Genomic DNA, 15569 nt, shown 5'->3' with positions numbered 1-15569 from the left:
AGACTCGTCGAGTCAAACGATCTCCGAGTCCCATACTGTCCAACTCACTGAGTCGCCAACCGACTCACTAATCCAAAGCTTTAACCACAAGAGGTTGGGTTCTGCGACCAGACTCGCCGAGTCCAAGGCAATCTTCAACAGACTCACCGAGTTGTTCTTCCAACTCGCCGAGTCCAAGCACATGTTCATACAACTCGTCGAGTACACCCATGTGACTCGCCGAGTCTCTTCAGTTCTCAATCCATACAGAGGCTTTTCGAGCCATGCAGGGGCTCCAATCCATAGATCCACTCTTCTACAGCCTAACCCTCACATAAAGTTGCAAACTTTACGTGAAACCAAGGAGATATAAGCCCAAAACACTCTAGGGCTAGGGTTTATGACAAAGGGGCTTCACCAATAACTCTTAGACGGGAGCTTTATGACATTGAGGACCATCACAAGCTTAGATCTGGAGTAGCAACCTCAGATCTAAGCTCCAAACCCGAAATAGATCTCAAACAAGCTAAGGAGCTCCAAATCAACCACCAAGGATGAACCTAAAAAGGAAATAGCTTAAGATAATGGTTCCTTACCTCTGAGATGTCCCCAAACTGATGTAGATTCCAGATCTACACAAGCCCCTTGATGCTAGCCTCTAATTTCTCAAGCTTCCTCCACCAATTTCCTCTTCCAAGCTCCAATCTCCTCAACAATGGAGTCTCACACGAAAATTAGGGTTTCTGGATCTCAAAAGGATAGTAAAGAGGCTGAGGGTGGGTTATAATGTGCTTTATATAGGGCACAACCCCGAAATTAGGGTTTTCTCTCTTCAGCACCAACTCGTCGAGTCCAAGCCGCTGACTCGGCGAGTTGGTCACTTAACCCGTGACAGATTCTCGCTCCGACTCGGCTAGTAAGCGGACCTACTCGTCGAGTCCCCTTCCTAAATTTACACTTTTGGCCCTTCATTGAACAATTGAAATTTGGGGTGTTACAAAAATTACCCACAAACGGATTAAACATCAAGAAATCATGGAAAAAAGGGATGCTGATGGAATCAGTGCGTTGCCAGATTGCTTGCTTCTTGAAGTCCTCTCTCGATTGCCCTCCACAAAAGACGCCATTAGAACAGGTACGCTCTCGAAACTAAGTTGGTGTAATATGTTTAGTGCAATAAGGGTAACCCCAATCTTCAATAATCAATTTACTATGTTTGTATTTTTCATATGATTATTTTGTTAATATATTTTTTGTTGTTTTACTGAACTTTAAGTAGACATAATAGATAGTCATTGAGCTTTAAGTAGACATAGTCGATAACATGTGGTTTTCGTCAGAAAGAACAACCACATCCATTCAGGTTAATAACAAGTTAGTACATAACACTTTATTGAAGCATCACTATTTCTGCCCGTACTATTTTCCCCTATTGTTGTTTTGGGGAAATTCAACAATAAAATAGAAATTCAAACTTTTCTAATTAAATAGAACATAAAAAAAATAAAAATTCTAACCCATGCGAAGCATGGGCTTTTTCCTAGTTGCATTAAAGGGAAAAGAGTTGGGCAAAAATTTATTTTTATTAGAATACAATAGAAAATAGAATATGGAGATTTTAATAGACTGAATAGTATATTTTCAACGCTTAGGGGGGGGAACATAACTTTCGGAGGCATTGTGATTTGTGAATGGATACAACTATACATATACGACAATTGAGTTTTCTGCAGTTCTTGATGGGAAAGCAGCGAGGGCTCTGTCGCAGAAGACAAAGGGGGTGTTTGACTTATCTTTTGAGAGGCCAAAAGTCCTTTTAGGAAAAGATAAAAGGTAAAAGATGTTTGGTAAAAGCATTTTAAAAGCTACTTTTGGATTTTGGATATAAGGAAAACTGACTTTTTGAAAAAGTCAGGAAAACCCGACTTTTTGCAACTTTTCCAAGAAGGACTTTTGGTCTCTCAAAAGATAAGCCAAACACCCCCAAATCAAGGTAAAATTGCCCACAAACGGATTAAACATCAAGAAATCATGGAAAAAAGGGATGATGATGGAATCAGTGCGTTGCCGGATTGCTTGCTTCTTGAAATCCTCTCTCGATTGCCCTCCACAAAAGACGCCATTAGAACAGGTACGCTCTCCAAGCGATGGGAACATCTTTGGACTTGGGTACCTACTCTGATTTTTTCAACTACAAATCGTCCCCCAACTCAACGTCTTCAAAACTCCAAGTCAAGGGCCGAATTCGCATTATTGGTGGACAAAACCCTAACTCAATGTCGCCAAATAAAGCTCAAGAAATTCAAAGTGCATACCTATTATGATACCCGATTTGAATTGCAGTTTAAAATTTTTTTTAATACCATAACATGTCTTTAATATAATTTTAGTTATCATCATACAACGAATGAGAAGGCAAACGGGCAACAAGCTGCGCCGCTAAGCCTTTTGTATGGTAAAACCAAATCTTTTGAAGACTACATCAATAAATCTAGGGGATATAACATTGTTATGCATGATCCGTTGTAGTCTACTAAGAAGCTCCACCAAGAAGCTCCACCGCATCCGGCTCAAGGAAACCAAACGTATCAAATGCAAATGGTATGAACGCGTGTTGATTTTAACAATTGGATTCGTTATGCTATAAGTTGTTGTTAGGAATCGGACCGGGTACACGCAGCGGAAACACACTATCACACACTCACAAACGAAACGAGAAAATAGACCGGGTACACGCAGCGGAAACACACTATCACACACTCACAAACGAAACGAGAAAATAAAGCAAGAAGAACACAAGAATATTACGTGGTTCGGATTCGGTACAAATCCTACATCCACGGGCCGCAACTAGAGATTTTATTATTGCTAGAAGATTACAGTACAAGTTGGTACCTGTACAAATGAATGATGAATGTTCTATTTATAGGCAAAGAGCCGATGCTTAAGGAAATAAAGAATGGATGCATTCCTTTGCTTTTCCTCCAAATGAGGTGTTCCACATTCCTTTGTCTGCCACTTGTTTTTCCCTTTTTATTGCTTTGTGAGTTGGAAAAGACACCAACTACCCAACAATCTCCCACTTGGGGCTTTGAACAACTTAGGTTTTTTCTACCATCCAACTCTAGCAACATTCCTCAGTCACTTCAGTAATCTCTAAACCAGACAAGTCTTCCAAGCTTCCTGTTCCCAAGAACAAGCTAAACTTAGTCTCATTTCTCTAGTTGCAGCCGCCCCTCATCATCAAGTACAAGAAGGGCCAGTTGAAGCTCCCACTAGCTCCAACTCAGCCGTGGCTAATCCCGCCACCGACTCATCCTCTGTCTCAACCGGTTTGGACACTCCACCGGATCCAGAGATACACCGAGGACCACTAACACTCTCCAAACTTAGCAAACTTCCAACAGGAGAGAATTTTTCAGTCTTAGTCTTCAAAACCCAACGGCTCTTTGTAACTGTACCCGGAACACGCCCCGTGCTCCCACTGTCACAGAATCTCCTGACTGGTTTAGACTTTCCGACTCGTTCAGCTAACATCCCATTGGCTCCAGAATTCATGTTTGCAAAATGAACTCTCTTAGCCGTAGATTTAGCGAACCAGATTTTGTCTTGCTTAACAGGGACGGTCATACTTCCCTCAGCAGGTACCTCAACCATATACAATGACCCACACTTTATACCATGAGCAATCACCGAATTACCATTGACCACCCTCCATTTACCACCACCAAACCTTACTTCCAGTCCTTGTTTATCCAGCTGACCAACAGAAATCAATTTCTTTTTCAGCTCCGGAATCACCCTGACATTCTTCAGGTTCCATGTAGTTCCCAATGAAGTAACCAGATCAATATCTCCTATGCCCGTTACTTGAAGCATCTCGTCATTTGCCAACCGTACCTTCCCAAAATCTCCTTCTTTTAGATTCACCATCGTTTCCCCGTTGTCCATGGCGTGAAACGAAGCCCCTGAATCCATGACCCAAGAGTCTACAGAACTTTCCATACTGAGTAACAATGCATCATCCCCAGAAAAATTCTCAGCATCAGCAATGTTCAATTCTTTCTTTGGACATTGACTCTTAACATGTCCCACTTCTTGACAGTTCCAGCATTTCACATTCTTCAAAGTTCTAGAAGAACTTTTTCCCCGACTCCCACTGCTCCGACTATTCCTGCTATTCCCTCTACCTCTTCCGACATTTAATAAATCAGAAGAGGAAGATCCACCTTGATTCTTGCGTCTGATATCCTCGCCTAGAACCAAATCTCTAACCCCTTCAAAAGTCATACCACTGGTCCCCACGAAACTCGTTACAGCAGTAACTGTTCCGGACCAGCTATCAGGTAGAGAAGCTAGTAGCAGCGAAGCTTGAGTCTCATTATCAAATTTAATTCCCACAGATGATAATCTGGACAGAATTGAATTTAGATTGTTAATGTGAACCGTAACTGAGCCTTCCTCATTCATCCTTGTAGTGAACAGCTCCTTCATCAAGAACACCTTGTTAGCCGCCGATGGTTTCTCATACATATTTGACAGAGCCTCCATCATACCACGCGCCGTGGTTTCATTCATGATGTTGAAAGCAACGCTCTTCGTCAACGACAATGTAATAACCGCCTTGGCTTTCTTGTCCTTTGAGTTCCACGCATCTTCAGCAGCTTTTTCCATTTTCTCCGGTTTGTCTCCGAGTACCACGTCCAAGTCTTTCTGACATAGCATTGATTCTAATTGCATTTTCCACCAGCTAAAATCAGAACCATTGAACCTTTCGATTATAACCTTGTCTTCAGCCATTACGGCAAACAAAAAAAAAAGGTACACTCGTGTGTGACAGAAAAACGATCGTACCCTCCAAAACCTCGCTAACCAGGCTCTGATACCAGTTGTTAGGAATCGGACCGGGTACACGCAGCGGAAACACACTATCACACACTCACAAACGAAACGAGAAAATAAAGCAAGAAGAACACAAGAATATTACGTGGTTCGGATTCGGTACAAATCCTACATCCACGGGCCGCAACTAGAGATTTTATTATTGCTAGAAGATTACAGTACAAGTTGGTACCTGTACAAATGAATGATGAATGTTCTATTTATAGGCAAAGAGCCGATACTTAAGGAAATAAAGAATGGATGCATTCCTTTGCTTTTCCTCCAAATGAGGTGTTCCACATTCCTTTGTCTGCCACTTGCTTTTCCCTTTTTATTGCTTTGTGAGTTGGAAAAGACACCAACTACCCAACAGTTGTAACGTTGAAGAGCTTAACTTGGAGTTTTGGGGGAGGGAAACTGAGTTTCTATTAAATGAATTTATATTCATCAATTCATGTTTTACTGATCTGAGACTAGCAGGATGCAAGGTGAATCCAAGTGGGGCGATTAGTTGGGAAAATCTTAGGAGTTTGTGTATTTCCGGGGTGAATGTACATGAAGACTTGATTGTAAATATAGTATCCGTGAGTCCTCTATTGGAAACTTTGGTGTTTGAATATTGCAGGTGGCTCCATATTACTTCAGAATCTGCATCTGAATCTGAAGCCGGTGATATCATCGGAAAATGTGTTCCTACTAGTTTATCTCGATGTCGCCAACTGAAGCTGCTAAAGAAATTTAAACTGTACACCAATTGTGATATTCAATTTCAATCGCAGCTCAACAATTTGATTCTCTATGCTATAAGATGTAATGTTGAAGATCTTAACTTGAGGTTCTGGAATCACGCATATGATGATGAGTTTGTGTTAGATCAGATTGTTTTCACCGGTTCATGTTTTACTGAGCTGAGTGTAGGTGGGTTCATGCTTAATCCAGTAGGGGCGATTAGTTGGAAAAGTCTTAGGAGTTTGTGTATATCCGAGCATATTAGTTTAGATGAAGATTTGATTGAAAATATATTATCTGGGAGTCCTGTATTGGAAACTTTGGAGTTGGATGGTTGCTATGGTTTTAGGAGGCTCAATATTACTTCAAAGAGTGTTAAAAACTTGGTGTTATGTGGACATGAGGTTCCTTATTGTGGATCTGAAGCCGATATGATCGAAATCAATGCTCCTAATATTTTATCACTAACAATGAAAGGTTGGATTTTTTTGTGTAAGCCTTTGTTGCTGAATGTGTCTTCTTTAGTCAAAGCTCGCTTAGATTATTCTTTTACAAAGCCTGAGCATCCCCAGACAACGCCTAATGAAGTGGAAGAAGAGGTGCTTAAAGGATGTATAATGAATCTTCGCCATGTCAAGGAGCTTCAACTTGGGGTTGTATGTTCTAAGGTAAAAAAAAATGCTCTTCCATTTTGGATCAATCAATGAATATCTTTTGTCACTTTTGTTGTCCTCTTCTTGTTTGGTTGGTAGGTTCTTTCTGGTTTGGAAGCTAAAGGTTTTGTTTCTCCATCAAATGTGAAGCTTGCAGGAGGATTAAGGCGATTGGTATGACAACGGATCATATAGGGAGCTGCTCTTGCATGACCTTTTTATTGATGGTGCTTTGAGTTCATTTAAATTTTACACAACTATTTTCTGATCTATTTTATAAAGTAGAGTACACTTGTTTAATTAGGTTGTGGGTTATATTTCTTATGTCAAAATATTTATCTATTGGCTGTTTCATGCTATATGGTGAATTATTATCAGTTGTTACTCCAAACCATCTATTCTATAGTAGTTTTGAAGCTTCATTTTTCTTACTAATATCTCTTCTTCTATGAATTATGGCATTTTTCTTGAGCAAAATTTTCTTGGTATGCTTTTGTCTTGACCAACATATATACTGTTGAGTTTTGGAGTATGATGTTGTCTAATGTTTTTCCAATGCCAGTTACAAATTTGTTGGCTCATTGCATTACATATTTAAAGTCAAAAAACGTAGGATGCTTTTGTCATTTGGTTTCTACTTATGCTCTAAAGTAGGATATTAAATATGAAATTTACCCACGTATTTTGCTGCTTCAAAGTAGGATGTTAAATCTGTTATACTCCATAATTTTTTTTATCATTATCTTTATTATTTTGGTTTTACAGTAGGTTAGATCTGTAAATATGATTAGTTTTCTTTTTTGATCATCTTATTTTCTTTCATTTTACATCAGATTAAATCTGTTAATTCCGATTAGGATCTTGTTGGGATCTTCAATCCAGAATCAACAATGTACATTATTTTTGTTTTGAATCCGTTATAAACTAATTTTTTCAATGCAGTCTTGTCTCATTTGTACTTTTGGCAACAGATAAATCTTTTTTTAAATGCAAATAGAATGGCTCAAGAAACAGCAAAGTACTTTGCTTTGAGTTTTGGTAAATAAATGTAAATCAATTGTTTTTAAATTTTTGTAATGATCAGTAACTTAATCTTTGCCATTTAACATCCCATTTAGGTTTTTAGACAAATTATCATAAACCTTAGACACAATCTTGAAGCAGATCACTTTCAGGTGAAAAGGATTAGATTTAAATAAAAAGTCAACTGAGACTATGAAACAGGTGTTCCGATTTTGCACCTCAAAATGTAAAACTTATGCTTTTGTAAATGATGCTGCAATAATAAAAAATATTTACTCATCAACTAAAAAAGAATGGTGGAGTAGCTTAATTTCAATGGACAAGATTCGCAACTAGATATTGCATGTTTCTTCCTGCAGCATGGAAAAGCAATATTGGAGGAAATGGCTTTTAGTTGGGGTGACTTTCAATAAAAAGTCAACTGAGACTATGAAAACAAGTGTCAAACTTTCACAAGGCTTCTTCAACTGTTAAATTGATTGCTCTTACTCTACTGATATGTGTTGCAACCTTTCTAGTAAAGTGTGAGTAGTACCTTCCTATTGTTATTGATGGGGTAACTAGATCTCTACATTCATGTTGATGCTTTTTGGATTTTGATCTTTGCTTCAACAAGGAAATGTTTCTTTTCTTCATATTCTTTTACAAAAACAAAAAACTATTTATCTGTCCGCATAACTCTAATTTTGGGTTAAATGCACACCATAGAAACATAGTTTTGGCCAATTCCTTATTGTGATGAACTGATGATGATACTCAAGAAGGTTGACAAAGCTAATTAATACTCAAAAATTGTTGCTTAATGGTGATCGTTGGTGAATACACCTTATTATAGGAGTTGAGGAAGAGAAGATGTAGAATGTCCCTTTAATCAAAATGTTTGTAGATTACTATACTGGATCTAATAGGTATGTATGTGAGTATGTCTCTCATTCATGTTTTGGCTATTCTATATTTCGACCTAATTTTACCTTTATTATCAACTACATTCATCATTATCTTTTTCGGTATGAAATTTTTTATTTGAACAGTTTAATATCTAAGCAAACTAGAAATATTTTAAAGGTTGAATCACACAAACCTGGTAACACTGCCACTCAATTTTAATGTAGAATCTCAAGTAACAGAAAACTTGTTAAATTATTTTCAAGACCAAGTTACATCTTCATCTTGTCTTAAAATAAATTTAAGGCCTATCTACACTTTCTTGTTGCTTTCAAAGTTGTAAGATGTTGCTTTCTTTTTTATTTAAACTGTGTTTGAGAGACTAGCTAAAAAACTATTTTTTTTATAAGCTAGATGATAACTAATAAAATAATAACATTTGATAAAATAGTTGATAACTAAATGAAAAATATAAATCAATACTTAAAATATAAACAAGCTTATAAATTAGTTTTAAAATATAAACAACCTTATAAATTAGTTTATGCATAATTTACTTCAAATTACATGATTTGTTTTAACCCTGTAAGCCGACATAAGTATTTACGTTTTTGTATGATTTTCAAAGATTTCTCTAATTAACTATTTTTTTACTAGGTGTTAGACCCATGTATTACACTGGTTGATTTAAAATAAGATTAAACATTAAAGTGTAAACAATAAATATATTTTAATTTAAAACTTTAAAATAAGAAAGAAAGAAATCGATTCATTGCAATTTAATGTCATTTATATTATATTTAATACTTTACATATATAAGTATGTGACTTTAGTTTTAAAAATTGAAACAAACCGGAAATTAACAAGGGGATAATATTTATTTAAAAAATACTACAAAATTATAAGTGTCAATACTCATGACTAATTGCCTATGAATGATGATTTTTAAAAATTTTATTCTTTTATTTTATTAGACTGAGGTGGAAGCTGTTAGCTGACTCGATGTCTAAGGGAGAAGCGAGCAAGATGTCTTGGGAAGACTTTGTGGAACAACTCAAATTGCAATACTGCTCAGAATTTAAAGAAGGGAAAAATGATGGTTACTGAATAAAAATGATCGTTACTGAATAAAAATACGCTGCACGTTTCCCAGAAAAGATGAAAAGCAAAAGTTTAGGATGTATTGTATAAATATGCGAAAATTGGGTTTTCTGCTGTTCTTCATGGGGAAAAGCAGCGAAGCTCTGTTGCAGATGTGGGAAGAAGGACAAAATCAACCTAAATTTGCCGACAAACGGATTAAACTTCAAGAAATCATGGAGAAGGAGGATGATGATAGAGTCAGTGAGTTGCCTGATTGTTTGCTTATTGAAATCCTCTCTCGATTACCCTCAACAAAATACGCCATTAGAACAGGTACGCTCTCCAAGCGATGGGAACATCTTTGGACTTGGGTACCTACTCTGGTTTTTTTTCATCCCGCACCTCAACGTCTCAAAAACCCTAAGTCAAGGGACGAATTCGCATTATTGGTGGACAAAACCCTAACTCACTGTCGCCAATTGAAGCTCAAGAAATTCGAAGTGCATACCTTTTATGAATCGCAACTTAACAATTGGATTCGCTATGCTATAAGGTGTAACGTTGAAGAGCTTAAGTTGGACTTTTGGGCGATGAAAGATAAGCCTGAGTTTCTGTTAAATCAATTTATATTCATCAATTCATGTTTTACTGATCTGAGACTAAGAGGATGCAAGTTGAATCCAACTGGAGCAATTAGTTGGGAAAATCTTAGGAATTTGTATATTTCTGGGGTGAATGTAGATGAAGACTTGATTGTAAATGTAGTATCTGGGAGTCCTTTATTGGAAACTTTGGTGTTGGAAGTTTGCCAATGGCCCGATATTACTTCAGAGTCTGAATTTGATTTTGAATCTGAAGCCAATGATATCATCGGAATCAGTGGTCCTACTAGTTTATCACTAACTCAATGTAGCCAATTGAAGCAGTTGAAGAAATTCGAAATGTCTATTAATTATGATATTGAATTTCAACCGCAGCTCAACAATTGTATTCTCTATGCTATAAGATGTAATGTTAAAGAGCTTAACTTGGAGTTTTTGAGTAACATATATGATAATGAGTTTGTGTTAGATCAGATTTTTTTCACGAGTTCATGTTTAACTGAGCTGAGATTAGAAGGGTGCATGCTTAATCCAGTAGGGGCGATTAGTTGGAAAAGTCTTAGGAGTTTGTGTATATCCGAGTATCAGAGTTTAGATGAAGATCTGATTGAAAACATATTATCTGGGACTCCTGTACTGGAAACTTTGGAATTGAACCGTTGCTATGGTTATAGGCTGCTCAATATTACTTCAAAGAGTGTTAAAAACTTGGTGATATTTGGATATGAGGTTCCTTATGGTGAATCTGAAGCCAATATTATTGAAATCAATGCTCCTAATATTTTATCACTAACAATGGGAGGTTGGAATTTTTTGTGTAAGCCTTTGTTGCTGAATGTGTCTTCTTTAGTCAAAGCTCACTTAGATTATTCTTGTACAAAGCCCGAGCATCTCCAGACACCGCCTAATGAAGTGGAAGAAGAGGTGCTTAAAAGATGTATAATGAATCTTCGCCATGTCAAGGAGCTTCAACTTGGGCTTTTATGTTCTAAGGTAAAAAAAAAAAAAAAAAAAAAAAATGCTCTTCCATTTTTTTTTTTTTGGATCAATCAATGAATGCTCCTAATATTTTTTTTTGTCACTTTTGTTGTTGTCTTGTTTTTCTTTGGTTGGTAGGTTCTTTTTTGTTTGGAGGCTAAAGGTTTCGTTTCTCCATCAAATGTGAAAGCTTACCGGATTCTATGACCATAGCCATAACTATTTCCATCTCCTTTTCTGATCTATTTTATAAAGTAGAGTAGACTTTGTTTAATTAGGTTGTGGATCATTTCTTATCAATTGCTGTTTCATGCTATGGTGAATTATTATTATTATTATTAGCTGTTACTCCAAAGCATCTATAGTACTAGTTTTGAAGCTTCATATTTCTTAGTAATATCTCTCTCTCTTCTTCTATGAATTATGGCATTTTTCTTGTGCAAAATTTCTTGGTATGCTTTTGTTTCGAGTGACCAACATATAAGTGGTGTCAGGTGTGGTTTGGTTGTTATATATTATACTGTTGAGTTTTGGAGTATGATTTTGTCTTAAGGTTTACCTATGCCAGTTACCAATTCATTGGCTCATTGCATTACATTATATATTTAAAGTTAAAAAGTAGGATGCTTCTGTCAATTGGTTTCTACTTATGCTCCAAAGTAGGATATTAAACATGAAATTTACCCATGTATTTTGCTGCTTCAAACTAGGATGTTAAATCTGTTAGTTCTGATTAGGATCTTAAATCCAGAATCAAGTCAACAATGTACTTTTTTTTTTGTTTCGAATCTGTTTGGTTATAATCTAATTTTTAATGCAGTCAGTCTCCCATTTGTATTTTTGGCAACATGTAAATCTTTCTTCTTCTTTTTTTTTTAAATGCAAATAGAATGGCCCAAGAAACAGCAAAGTAGTTTGCTTTGAAATATGGTAAATCTATTGTTTTGAAATTTGTAATGATGGATAAACTTAATCTTTGCCATTTAAAGTGCAATGTGATTATATTTTTTGACCTTTGTAATGGTTAAATTCTAACTATGCAATAGATATGGACTATTGCTTGCACATAAATGATAAAACATCTCATGTAGAAGGCTTTTAGACAAATTATCATGAGGTAACTTTCAGGTTAAAAGGATTGGATTAAACACAGCAACTTAACTTTTACATTAATTATCCTCTTCAAACTTATTGAGCCAATAAATACATATTTCGAGAATTCCAAACATGTAAGACTTATGCTTTTATTTGATGATCTAGATATTGCATGTTTCTGCTATGAACTAGGGTAGAAATTACTCTTAACAAACAAAATCACACAGAAAACAGAATCCAAATTTCATAAGGAAATCAAAGGGATTACATATGCTAGTTTTTGAGAGCTAGCTCTCTCCCAAAAGACACCAATCACCAAAAAGATACCAAAACTTCATCCATCACCCACTATCTATAGGTCTCAGATGTAATAGAAAAAAAAAAAAAAAAAAAAAAAAAAAAAAAAAAAAGAGAGAATTCCCAAATTGCCCCTCCACTAACAGGGTGCTCTTACTTGCTGGTAACGACCACCTTGCCCCTGGAGCATGGAAATGCATTGGTAGAAATGGTCTTTAGTTGGGATTGTGATGAAGCCTTAGCCAAGTTCAATGAAAAGTCCAACTTTCACAAATACTGGACTTAACTAATGGCTGATGTTACAACCTTTCTTTATAATAAAATCTACCTATGGCTATTGTTGTTGATGAGGTAATTAGATTTTTATGTCTCATGTATGTATTGTAGATGCTTTTTGGATTTGGATATATGTTTCATTTTCCACTATTACTAGGAAATCTTTGTTTTCTTCATTTTCTGTTTTAAGAAATAGTGTTGGGAGATGTATTCAATTTTGGGATAAATGCATGCATTATGTATACCATAGCAACATAGTTTAGGCCAATTTCTTATTGTTTGTTTGTATGTAATACTAATTGGTGCGTACACTATTATAGAGAGTGGATCTCTAAAAAGGTATGTCTCTCTTCATGTAAGATTTTTTTTTTTTTTTTTTTTGTTAGTTTAATATCTAAACAAACTAAATTTTTTTTGAAGGTTAAATCACAAAAACCTGGTAGCATTGTCACTTAATTTTAATGTAAATCTCGAGTAACATAAAATTTGCTAAATCATTTTCAATACCAGATTATACCTTCATCTTCATCTTGTATTAAAACAATGTTAAAAGGCCTACCTAAACCTTCCTCCTGCTGCATTCTAAGTTGTAAGATGTTGCTATTTTTTAATTTAGCCTCTCTCAATGTTTGATAGAAGCTAAAAATGTAGTTTCATCTGATAAACTAATTTATTAACTAGATGAAAAATATAAAATGACATAAAAATATATTTATTTATAGTATGAAAATAGACATTATATTGCAAAAAACTCAAAATATAAACAACCTTATAAATCACCATCAATCATAACATTTTCGAAGTTTTCTTCAATTAACTAATTTTTCTTTATTTTTTAGCCCACATATGTATTTTGTAGGTTTTTAAAAGACCATAAAGATTGTATCACAATGTCTTTTCTATTATTTGATATTTCTTTGAACTAAACGCACTTTCAAGCAACTAGATATCATTTCTCAACATTCCGTTTCAACTTACCACAACAAAAGAGGTATAAATATGATATCAAATGAAATTCATCCCCCACAAAAATCTCCCAAATAGCCATTTAAAATGGCATATTATTATTTAATCCAAAAGGATCACAAAACAAAGCAAACCAATTACGCAATCACTCACCTTACTCTAACCAGTAAGGGCAAAGTTAAGAGCACTATGAACATCAACCCCAATTTGGGCTTCAGCTTTCTCCAAGTCAGTTGTGGCTGAACTCAGTTTCTGAGTGAACTCGCTTAGCCCTTTTTGTACCTGGGCTGGGTCGACTCGGTCAAGGGGAACAGCTTCAACAGCCAATATGTCTGCATAAGAGTTTGGGTGAATGAAAGCAAAGCCACTGCTGATGAAATATTTCTTGATTTCATTTCCTTCATGGACTGAGAGAAGACCGGGTTTGAGCTCTGCAATTGTTGGCACGTGTCCTGGTAAAATACCCATTTGCCCTGTGGTTGCTGGAACTATCACCATATCAACCTGTAACATTTCAAGGTTAAAATCGTAAAATAACTTTTAATGGATACCATTATATATTTACACTAAATACAACAACAAAATCTTGAACTAAACCAAGGCATTTAACCACAATTGAACTTGCACAGCCTCATGAATAGTGAAGACACTTGACCACTTACTGAGTTTGAAAACCAATTTCAAGGTGAACGTCTACAGATTGACTGGTTGAAACACAAATTGAGATTGAAACCAAATTGAGCACAAAACAGCTACCAAGACTAATAATATTATCTAGCGACTAATTAGTAACTTCATGGTGAGATGATAACATACAGAAACCCAAATCAAACAAGCTTCATTAGTGTATCAACCCATTTGAAACTTGAAATAGAACTAGCACGTTCAATGAAGTTTCAAATCAAGGCTAGATAAGGGTTGGTGAGATGGAAAAGGATGGAGACAGAGTGCATACATCCAGATGAAAGTCACTTGAGCACCATAAGACAGCATTGTTATACAGCGTATAAATAACAGAAAGTGAAGAACCCCAAATGAATCTGGTTTGATTACAATGCCAAATACTCAGACGGATTGTAAATTTGTATGGACTAATTAAAATAACCTAACCACGTTATTGAAACCTAACTTCAGCCTCTTTGATTATAAATAACTAAGCAATTACATTATCAGAAAACACAAACCCTAAATAATCTAATGAAATCGATTAATTTTATCATGCACAACGAAAACGAGTTTGCATAATTCATAAAATCAATAAAACTAACCTCCTTCTTAGAAAGTTCAGAAGCGTAAGGGAGGACGAAATTGACAGTGAGTTTAGTGGGCAAAGTGGAAGGGGTAGGAGGACGAGGATGCATATACTGGCTAGGAGTCTTTGGTGGATCTATGTTGGGAACAACCTTCTTCCAAGCCTCTACAAACGCTTCGTCTCCCGATGTGGTATCGGCCACAACCTCGGTGGCAAATAGACGGCGAGTGGTGGCGGAAGCGGCGGCGGAGTAAGTGGTGGTAGGACGCGTAAGGAGGCGAGAAGCTACTTGACGAAACATGATTTCGGGATCGCTCGGTCGGGAAGGTCGGAGATCTGGTGACGAGGGAATCAATCGGAGTGTATCTGCGTCGTTGATTTCTTCTCCTGCCTTTGGGTTTGTGTTTGTCTGTGAAATAGGGGAGAATGAAGAAGAGATTGAGAGCAGTAGCACTTGGCTATTCTTGAGAGGTCAAGGGCAAGAGGCCAATGGATTTTTTTTTTTTTCATTTTTTATTATTTAAATAGGATAGAAAGATAATCGTAATATATAATATACTTGCACCAAACATGTTTCATGATCAAAGATGAATAATAATTTCCTCAAAGTAAAAATAATATTATGTCCTTAATCTTGAAATTAGGTCAAACAAACATACCAAACTTAATTGGGACTTAACGTTCTATTATAGGTCAATTAGAGGTGCATATATACAGGATGTTGATTCGATCCGATCTGGTTTTGATTAGGTCATGAAAAATTTGATCCGGTCAAAATCAGATCCGGATCCGGTCAAAATCTGATCCGGTTCTAGCCAAAATCCGAATCCGATTCTAATCAGATTTCAAACTGGTTTAAACTGATTTTA

At 36.1% G+C, this 15569-nt stretch overlaps 3 protein-coding genes across 3 annotated transcripts; 2 read left to right on the top strand and 1 right to left on the bottom strand.

Moving 5' to 3' along the window:
* Positions 1-1014: 1014 nt before the first annotated feature.
* Positions 1015-6437, top strand: LOC145126463 (uncharacterized). Its single transcript, XM_079061827.1, has 6 exons — positions 1015-1114; positions 1713-1812; positions 1869-2110; positions 5088-5151; positions 5216-6257; positions 6393-6437. Exons 1-6 carry the CDS (start codon positions 1015-1017, stop codon positions 6420-6422), a joined length of 1578 nt encoding a protein of 525 aa, XP_078917953.1. The 3' UTR covers positions 6423-6437.
* Positions 6438-9163: 2726 nt separating this feature from the next.
* LOC145123717 (FBD-associated F-box protein At5g60610-like) lies at positions 9164-11188 on the top strand. Its single transcript, XM_079058931.1, has 2 exons — positions 9164-10829; positions 10953-11188. The coding sequence occupies exons 1-2, from the start codon at positions 9330-9332 to the stop codon at positions 11019-11021; spliced, it is 1569 nt and encodes a 522-aa protein (XP_078915057.1). The 5' UTR covers positions 9164-9329; the 3' UTR covers positions 11022-11188.
* Positions 11189-13414: 2226 nt separating this feature from the next.
* On the bottom strand, positions 13415-15151 carry LOC145124910 (ATP synthase subunit delta', mitochondrial-like). The gene is made up of 2 exons (XM_079060389.1): positions 14717-15151; positions 13415-13952 (listed from the first exon to the last, which is right to left on the bottom strand). Exons 1-2 carry the CDS (start codon positions 14999-15001, stop codon positions 13608-13610), a joined length of 630 nt encoding a protein of 209 aa, XP_078916515.1. The 5' UTR covers positions 15002-15151; the 3' UTR covers positions 13415-13607.
* Positions 15152-15569: the final 418 nt, after the last annotated feature.

This window comes from Lactuca virosa, chromosome 7, assembly GCF_052849685.1.
Source record: "Lactuca virosa cultivar CGN04683 chromosome 7, Lactuca_virosa_CGN04683_v6, whole genome shotgun sequence".
Taxonomy (NCBI): Eukaryota; Viridiplantae; Streptophyta; class Magnoliopsida; order Asterales; family Asteraceae; genus Lactuca; species Lactuca virosa.
Note: the sequence above shows the minus strand (reverse complement) of the source record. Positions and strands in the feature narration are given on the sequence as shown.